This window comes from Corvus brachyrhynchos, unplaced genomic scaffold (genome assembly GCF_000691975.1).
Source record: "Corvus brachyrhynchos isolate BGI_N302 unplaced genomic scaffold, ASM69197v1 scaffold220, whole genome shotgun sequence".
NCBI classification, from domain to species: domain Eukaryota; kingdom Metazoa; phylum Chordata; class Aves; order Passeriformes; family Corvidae; genus Corvus; species Corvus brachyrhynchos.
In genome coordinates, this window is record NW_008236209.1 from 5,554,823 (window position 1) to 5,564,044 (window position 9,222).

The 9,222-nt window shown below is 43.0% G+C and overlaps 1 protein-coding gene across 1 annotated transcript in view; it reads left to right on the top strand.

The window, feature by feature from the left end:
* Window positions 1-9,222, top strand: part of LOC103623246 (fibronectin type-III domain-containing protein 3a-like) — a 37,668-nt gene that overhangs the window by 18,995 nt on the left and 9,451 nt on the right. Inside the window, 11 exon segments of the mRNA XM_017741774.1 lie at window positions 1,536-1,565; window positions 1,567-1,660; window positions 2,591-2,863; window positions 3,744-3,799; window positions 4,867-5,021; window positions 5,280-5,339; window positions 6,411-6,549; window positions 7,352-7,405; window positions 8,088-8,209; window positions 8,300-8,474; window positions 9,036-9,122. Of these exon segments, the coding sequence (XP_017597263.1) occupies window positions 1,536-1,565; window positions 1,567-1,660; window positions 2,591-2,863; window positions 3,744-3,799; window positions 4,867-5,021; window positions 5,280-5,339; window positions 6,411-6,549; window positions 7,352-7,405; window positions 8,088-8,209; window positions 8,300-8,474; window positions 9,036-9,122 (1,245 nt within the window).

Sequence of the window (9,222 nt, forward strand, 5' to 3'; positions counted from 1 at the left end):
GTGTGTTTTTTGGGGGGGGAATTTTATAATGTTTTTGTTACTTGTTGATGATTGTAGCTGTGAAAAAAAGCTGTTTTTTCCACTGAACTCACCAGCTATTTCTCTTTATTTTTGTGGGCTCTGTCACCTCTGTTACTGTGTAATGTTTGATCCGGTTTCCAGGATTTTTTTAATCCTACTCCCAGCAGCAAAAGACACTTTTAGTAACAAGGACAGCTCTGAATTGACTGACTGAGCTCCATGAACAGGATCCACGTTTATTTTTCATCAGTCCTGTTTGCAGGGTGAAGCTGGGTCATGTGAACAGTCCCAACTGGCTGCAGGTTTTCTATTTTAATATAAAAATCCATCAGAGTTTTCAGTGCCCCTTTCTTTACCAGCCCTGATCTCCTGAAAATCCAGCAAAGCAGCACTGCTGGAGCAGAGTGCAGAGTGTGGTAGTGATGCAAACACTGATTCTGGTGACGTGCCTGGGAAATGAGCAGGGCTCTGGGCTCTCCCAGCTTTGCTTTTCCACTCCCATGGATTTTCCACTCCTGGGTGTTGTTCAGCCACAGCAGGTCAGATCTGTGTGTTGTTACCAGAGATACTCCCAGTTCCCAGTGTGATTTATTTCTAAATTAATGCGCTTTTAAGGGAAATAATTAAAACCAAATGTGGAAACAGGACTCATGTTGTAGTGACGTTGAAAATCAGGAGTGTTCTGAGTAGGTTTGAAACTTGCAACTGTGAGTTCTTGGGTTCTCCAGGCAGTTTCTTTTTGCACACAGCTGCATTTCAGGCTTCTGCTGTTCTCAGCTCTGCAGACCTTGAGGAAAGATTCCCCCAGACAATGTCTGATCCTGTGAAATGGAGCCCTGAGTGCAAACACTGAGCAAAGCCCTGGCAGCGCTGAGCTGCTCAGCCTGAAAACCACATTTATTTGTTCTGTGTTTGCTGTCACCTGAAACCTGCAGGGTTGGGTTGTTTTCCCTTGGTTGTTGTGACAGGGATTGAGAAGTTGCAAAGAAGCTTTAAATCAGAGCTTGAGTTACTTGGACTGTTCTTGTCAGATGAGGGGATAACTTTGTGTTCCCAGTCTCTGGAGGAGCCCAGGGGTAGTTCTCTTGGATTCTGCCAAAGTGGAGTAAAATGATGCGGGAGTGAACAGGTTGTGGACTCCCATCCCTGGAAGTGTTCCAGGACAGGTTGGATGGGGCTTGGAGCAACCTGGTGTGTAGAAGGTGTCCCTGCCTATGGCAGGGGGTGGGATGGGATGAGATGAAATTTGAGGTCTTTTCCCACCCAAACCATCCTGGGACTCTGTGATTGTTCAGCACTTTGGGGTGTGAGGCTCAGCTTCTCACAGCTGACTGCCTCAAACTCCACTTTATCCCAGCAGAACATGCCTGGTTTCCATGGAATCCAGTCTGGTGTGCAAACCCCTGCTGTCAGGTGCTGGGTGTGACCTGGAGCAGGGAAATTCCTTGTTAAATGTACAGTGTTTTATGGGATTCTCTCTGGACTCACAGCTGATTTCTCCCGCTTCCCGGCAGGTGGTGGAAGAAAATGGAGTTCGGAGAGTGGTGGTGGTGCCCCACTCAGGGGAATTCCATCCTTCCATGCATCCTCCCCCTCCTCCCCACGTGCCCCATTATACCACACGTGTTCCAGGAGCAAGGTGAGAGCCCGGGAATGCCCCAAATCCCAGGAAGCAGCCGGGAGGGACAGCTGGGGCTTGGCCCTGCCTCCTCCACACATTCCCAGGGGTTGTGTTATTAACGTAGAGCACCCCTGTGGATCAGGTACTCACCATGTGCTAAGTGTGGTTGTGTAAAGCTTAAATCCTCTGTTTTCAAGGAATTACGCAAAAGCAGTACCTGATAAATGTTGTCTTTTCCATGCATCCCTACTTTTGCCACTGTAAATCCCACAGGAGTGGCTCCTACCTTTCCCTAAAACTCTGCTCTCTTTTTTTTTGTCATAGCCTTGGCATGAAGTTTATTGGAAATGCGTTTAATTTGATACATGAATGCTTTTTTGGTTTTTTTAGTCCCACTATGGCTGAAAAGTGAGCAAAAATAACCCCAAAAATGTCGTTATCCATAGTGGAGGGTGAAGTGCAAACCCACTCCATTTAAAAACTGAACAAAGCAATAAATCAGTGAAGGACTGGGGTTATGCTGAATTAAACCAAGCTCTAATCCTTATTTTATAACCAAGAGTTAGAACACAAGTTAGACTTAGGAAGACCATTCATTGTCTCTCAAGCTTAAATTGGTAATTAATTATTTTGACTCACTTTAGGGTAAAACAGCGCCCAGGCTGTGTTTGAAGAATTCAGTTTGGGTCCTAAGTTTGCTTAATTTTTTGAAAATGTGTCTGTAGCAGGGAGGAAAGGCAGCTGTAAAGCAGGATCTGGAGCAGCTGACAGGAGAAAGGCCCAAAAAATTCAGTTTAAAAAGACCCCAAACTCTAAAATCCCTGCACTTACAGATGACAAAGCACAGGGAAGTTGCAGGGGCTCTGATTTTAGTGATTTTTCCAGCTTGTAGATTCAGATGTCAAATGAATAATACAGAATAATGAAGTAATTTCTCCCTTTGTGCAGAACCTCGTTCCCATGGAAGGACAAACTTCATCCAGAGGGATGAGAGGAGTCTCAAAATGCAGGAACACCTCAAGAAGAGACTAAAGGACAGACAAGCCAGTGGTCACACCAACAATAAACTGAACAGCCCTCCCTCCTCACCACATAAAGTCCTTAATTCTTCCAATGCCACAATTCCCAATGGGAATGGAAAGGCACAGCAAGGGGCAGTTGGAGCACTAAAGCAGAAGCAGATAGGAAAAACAAAGGGCAGTCCAGAGGCAGAGATGGGAGGTAGGTGGCATGGACAGGGGAAATCTCAATTATTTTCTTATTTTCTATAAATCCATTGCAAAACAGGTTCTGAAAAAGCTGGATTTAGAAATTTCTTTGGCTGCTCAGGATTAGAGGAAGCCTGAAATCTGTTATGGTTAGATTTTTTTTTCTCCAGAAATCATTGTAATATCGAGTTCTTTCATTTGATATTTATCAAATAAGGTCTTCAGGAAGATTTAATTTTAAACCTTTTTACTTCCCTGCCATTTCTGACCCAGGACTTATCAAAATTCCCAGCGAGGATGACCTGTAGGTACTTCCAGAACTTCTGGTGTCGCTGTTTGTGGTACTTTTTGCTTAACTGGGAATTACTTAAACCTTCAAGAAATAGGAAAATTTGAGCAGTTGTAGAGGCTGCAGTTTAATTAATTCTAATTCCAGCTTTTTAATACCTCATGGTTACTAAAAACCTCGTGCAGTGTCATTGTCTTTGCTTTGGTTTGAGACAGTGTCAGGCTTCTTCCAAACTGGGAATGTTTTGCCATAGAAATTCCAGGAAAATACATAAGACGGAGATAAGATCATATTGTCGTTTTTTTAACACCTTTCATTTTTGGAGGAATGTTTCTGTGTTGTCAAAGAAAACCTATTTCTGCCCATTAGGAAAAGATCCCCTTTGTGCAGGATGTACTAAAAGGGTTTTTGTAACACTGTTGCTTTTGGATAGTTGGTGTTTCTGCCCCTCACGCAGCCAAAACAAACAGGGGAAATTAACTTTGCACAATAAGAGCCATTGTTCAAGTCCTAATGAGGCCAACTCCATCTCGTGGTGGCCTTTTGGTAACAGCCTGGGTTGCTCTCAGGCTTTGGGATAATCTGGTTTGTGTTTGAATTGCAGAATCTGACACAGAATCCAAGAAATGTGATACTCACTTGAGCATTGGCAAGCCAGTCGTAAGTATTATCCCTAAAATCCCATTATTTCCTGGGCCTATGCTTCCTATAAAATAACTTGTGTTTTATCAATCCCTTTTTCTTGGTTCTTAATGGTTTATTTTTTTAATAGAGAAGATGAATACAGTTTAGTTGTCAGAGTTTATGGAAATTCACTGTTCCTCAGTTTGCCAGGCTGTAATCCCAGAATATTCCACTGTTGCAGTTTTCCAGAGTATGTGAGGGCTTTACGTTGCAAGCCAGGGGCCTGCTAAACTCTTGGAAGTTTGTCCACTCTTGGAACCATCCTTTACTCAGCAGAGAGGATTTAGGAATATTGAGGATAAAATTTACACAAATAGATCCTCTTTTTATGTTATTTTGAGAAACTGGAGCAGTATTTGAGTATTTAGGGACTTACTTAGGAAGGTGGAGTCTGATGAGGGTAATTTAAATGTCTGTGTTTGATCTTGAGCATGTGTAATGAGCTCTTCTCTGCATTATCCACACAGCAAACGGGTTGTGTTCCTTTACACCAGCTTTTGAGGGGTTTTTTTGGTCCTTTAGTACTTTTTCCTTGCTGCTTCTGACATCTGTACTTAAAGCTACCACAGGGCTGTGTTCCCTTGGGCAGAGAAAATTTGGAGTGTGGGAATTAAGCAGCAAAAAAAGTCAGACAAGATTTTGAGTCTTGAAAACAGAACACTTTGCTGTCCTTTGGATCAGTGGTTGAATATTGTGTGAGGGAGTTGTCAGAAAATGAGGTGTCTGTGCCTGAATCTGATCTGGGGTCCTGCCCAAGACTCCCCAGCTGAACATTTGCTCCAAATGAGTGATGGAAACGTTGATACAGGAATTTTCTCTTCCTGCCCCAGTGTGGTGTTGGTTTGGTGTTGGAAGGGAAAGCCTTTTAGTAATGAAAAGAGGAAATCATTGCAATCCAAAGAATGCCTCTATATTCCCACTCCAAAGGTAAAGAATTCCTCCAGTGAGGAGCTTCCTAGGCCAATTAGCGACACCATGTTATTGACTAATTAACCTTTTCTTGCAGAAAGCAAACTTACTTGCATTATTTATGCTTTTAATAGGTTTCTGATATACAAGCAAGATCAGCCGTTCTGTCCTGGAATCTCCCAGTTAGTTCACAGAATGGAGAGAGCCATAGTCATAGTCCAGCAGCATTTACATTTGAAGTAGCAATATCCAACAGTGGTAAAAATGGAAAATTTAAATCTGTCTATGTGTAAGTTTAGTTTCTTCCTTTAAGCACAATGTTTAAACCATTAACCAATCAGCAATCTCTCTATCAGGAGCTGTTTGTTGACTTGCAGACCTTCCTACTTCACATGAAATAAATTTTAAGTAATGTCACTAAAGAGTTACGTGGACAGTGGGAAACTTAAATGTGCACTACGTGGTTTTGCTTTTCAATGAGCTTTGAGCCCTGAGGTTTGAGGAAGAGCTGTAACTCTGCTTTCTATTTGTTTTTGCCTTTTCACAGTGGGGAGGAATTAACAATTACACTTCCTGATCTCAGACCAGCCACTGATTATCATGCCAGGTATGCTGCTGGGGAGGAAATAATGCTTTGGGGGATATGGGAATGACAGGGTTATTGTGGCTTCATGGAAAAGGTGTGACACAAGCAGTTAAAGAATTCTCTGAAAACACACCATGCTGTGGACACCGGGTTTGCTATCTAAATTCCCATTTATCTTCTAATTTCATTAAAATACCACCTCATTTTCTTCCCTGCCACCTTCTCTGTCTTCTCAGATTTCTCAATTACAAACATTTTTCTAGAACAACACTCTGTAGATTGTCGTAGGCTGAAGTCAGTGGTAAATGAAATAATTTAGCCTTGAATTTGGGTCTGAAAGTCTGACTTGTCAGCTTGGTTTACAAAGTTGCTTGTCTGAACTGCAGCAGCGCAAGCATGGAAGTGGGAATGGGCTGGAATGGGAAGTGGGATGGGATGATCAGGAGTAAATGATCCTGACTGGAGGTGTTGGGCTGGCCAGGGAGAGAGCAGCTGGTGAAGCAAACCAGGGGAACAGTGGGAAGAGTCACACAGGGCTGGGGCACTGGAGCAGATGAGAGTAAAGATTCCCTGGAGCCTGCTCTGAAGCTGTGGAAGAGTTCTGAGTGTGGGAAATGCTGGGCACAGCTCCACCTGCACAGTGTGTTGTGTTTTCCAGAGAAAGGGGCAGGACTGCTGCAGACATGAAACAATTACTCTGAAACAATGGGATTTTATGATTTAGCCTGTTCTAGTGCCCATGCTCCTGCACAAGTGTTGGCTGTATTTGAATTTTAAGGTGTTTTTAGCAAAAGGCTCATGTCCAGTCAGGTATCCTGTTACCATTTGGGAACACCTGCCATAGTTTTCATCCTGTATCCCACATGTATCTCAGCACTAAAATATCTCCCTGTGACAGAGGGTAATGGCAGAGTAAATGAAGGATGAGAAATGGGGGTTTGGAGTCAGCAGGTGAACCTCTGTGACCCCAGCACTGCTGTGTGCACACACCGTGAGCCACTGCTTGGGATTAAATTCCTGAAGCTGCCAGCTCTTCCCTTAAATTTCCAGGTGCCAGTGCAACAACCACATCATTAATTACCCTTTGTTTAGAGTTTCAGCAACCAGCAGTTCCATCAAAGAAACCATTTCAGAACTGGTGAGCTTCACTACAGAGAGCTGTGAGCCAGACTGTCCAGCTGCCCCTAAACTGATTAACAGAACCAAAAACAGCCTGAGCTTGCAGTGGAAGGTAAGAACCAAACCTGGGGCTGAGTGAATCTGCTGGATTCCTGTGCAGTGTATTTAAATCAGCTTGGTCAGTAATTTAATGTGTACTGTAGGCGTTGCCTTTTAAGTTGCCCAGTGAAGATTGATAATGAAATTATTATTTCCTTCCTCTTCCTTTCAATGTTTGCTGAGTTTCTTGCCTGCAGCTTTAGTGTGACAGAGTTGGTAGCAAGGCTCTTCTGAACTGGCAGAGAGGAGAAAACAGAGCATTTATATCTTTGCCTGAGATCCTGGATGATAAATAGATATGGCTTAATGTTCTTTTAGTTATTCTGACCCATTCAGACTATATTTGTTTGGTTGGTTTTATAGATTTTCATTTTTAATTTGACTTCTGATTGTAACCACTATCCGTGGAGACTTTTATCTGTGTTTTCTTGGGTTTTCATATTTTTCTTATGATTATGCTGAAAAATGGTTCCAGCTAAATGACTTCAGTGAAATTATTTGTATAATCTGTCGTTAGAAAATGAACAAGTTCCCATTTCATGTGTCAAGTGTTGTTTGTGTTAACCCTTAGATTGCTCAGGCAGGTGGTGAGCACACAGTGCAAGGCACAAGAAAAGAGCTCTAAGAATATAATTTGCTTTCTTTATAGAATAAAACCATTCAAAAATTCATATTCTAATCAGAACTAAAAGAAGTAGCACAGCAGCCTTGTTTTAAAAGGCAGTTGGAGTTTATAATATTCAATGTGTAAAAATATTTATAAAAGTACAACCACTTGATTTTAACTCTTTTTTTCATTGTTTCTTTCTTTTCAGTCCTCAAATGACAATGGTTCCAAAATAACTAATTTTCTTTTAGAATGGGATGAGGTAAGAGCTTTTCTAGTACAAAAAAAAAAGTCATAATGACATCTGTGGAGCAATTATACTTAAAAATACTCTTTGCTTAGGTACAGCAGCTATTTTGGTGCAACTCTCCAAACAATTTTAAAGGGACAAATGGATCAGTGTGAGGGGACAGTGTAAAACTGCCTCATTTGTCATCCAGAGCATCATTAATTCCTGTGTTCTCTATAAATGGATGAGCATTTGGCATCTTTGGGAAGTGTCATGAATCTCCCTTAGCTCTTGAGCATCTTGCTGAGATGTATTACAAAGGGATAAATGTGTTTTCTTCCAAAATGTGTTCTGTTTTCAGCTGCAATGTTCTTATCACCATTTGATCAGATCTACAGTACCAAAAGTAATCAGATATCTCAATCCAAATGCGGTTTATGAGCAAGACTGCTTGGGGTGACCATCAGCAGACTCAGGATAACTATGATACATTAGATTTGGTATTTCCAAGGCCCAGTAATTTCTTTTTGAATTACTGTTAAATGAGTGAGATTACATTTCTCCTGGGAGATGTCCCTGCCCATGGAACAAGATAAGCTGTGAGGTCCCTCCCAACCCAAACCAGTCTGAGATTCTGGGATTTAGGAAGATGTAGAGTGAAGAGGGTGACCTTGGCAGGGATCAGGGAGTGACTGTGGATCCCCCTTTTTTCCAGGGGAAGAATGGCCCCTTCAAGGAGTGTTACTACGGGCACCTGAAGCAGTACAAGCTCACCAGGCTCACTCCCTCCACCAGATACTCCCTGAGACTGGCTGCTAAAAACGACATTGGAATGAGGTAACCAGGAGCCCAGGGGGTACCAACTGATGCGTTTCCCCCTGGATTACATCAGCTGCTGCTCACCCTTGTTCCAAATCTCCTCCCCAGTGGGTTCAGTGAGACGGTGACGTTCGGCACGGCCGGGGGGGGGCCGCCAGCCCCGGCGCCGCCCACGCTGCTGGAAGCGGGGGTGACCTGGATGGCCCTGGCATGGAGCCCTCCTGCAGGAGTGGCCTCGGATGACTCCCTCACCTACAGCCTGGACATGGAGGAAGAAGGCTCTGTAAGTGCTGGGCTTAGTGTGGAAACTTTGTAGTGCTGAAATAAAAATGAACTTTTTTTTTACCTTCCGATAAATGGTCGGCAACGCCCACGCTGCTGGAAGCGGGGGTGACCTGGATGGCCCTGGCATGGAGCCCTCCTGCAGGAGTGGCCTCGGATGACTCCCTCACCTACAGCCTGGACATGGAGGAAGAAGGCTCTGTAAGTGCTGGGCTTAGTGTGGAAACTTTGTAGTGCTGAAATAAAAATGAACTTTTTTTTTACCTTCCGATAAATGGTCGGCAAGTATTGCATGGAATTCATGACAGACATGAAGTATTGCATGGGATTCATGGCAGAGAGAGAAAACATTGCATGGAATTCATGCCACAAAGTATTGCATGGGATTCATGCCACAGAGATCAAATATTGCATGGAATTCATGGCAGAGATAAAGTATTGTGTGCAATTCATGGCACAGAAGTGAAGTTCAAGCTAAAAAAAATGGGATTGACCCACTCTGGGTTTTGTTTTATCTTAAAAATCAGTGATTGTCTTCATCCTTATTTTCTCCCTTTCCCAGGGCTATGGATTCCAGCCCCAGTACAATGGAGATGAGCTCTCATGCACTTTAAGAAACCTGAGGAGGAGTACATCCTATAAGTTCAGGGTTTGTATTATAGTTTGTTCCTGATTTCATGTTTCATTCCTAGTTTCCTGGGCTTTGGCATTTTCCAACAAATTTTTCACCTTGGTATGGAGACAGCAGG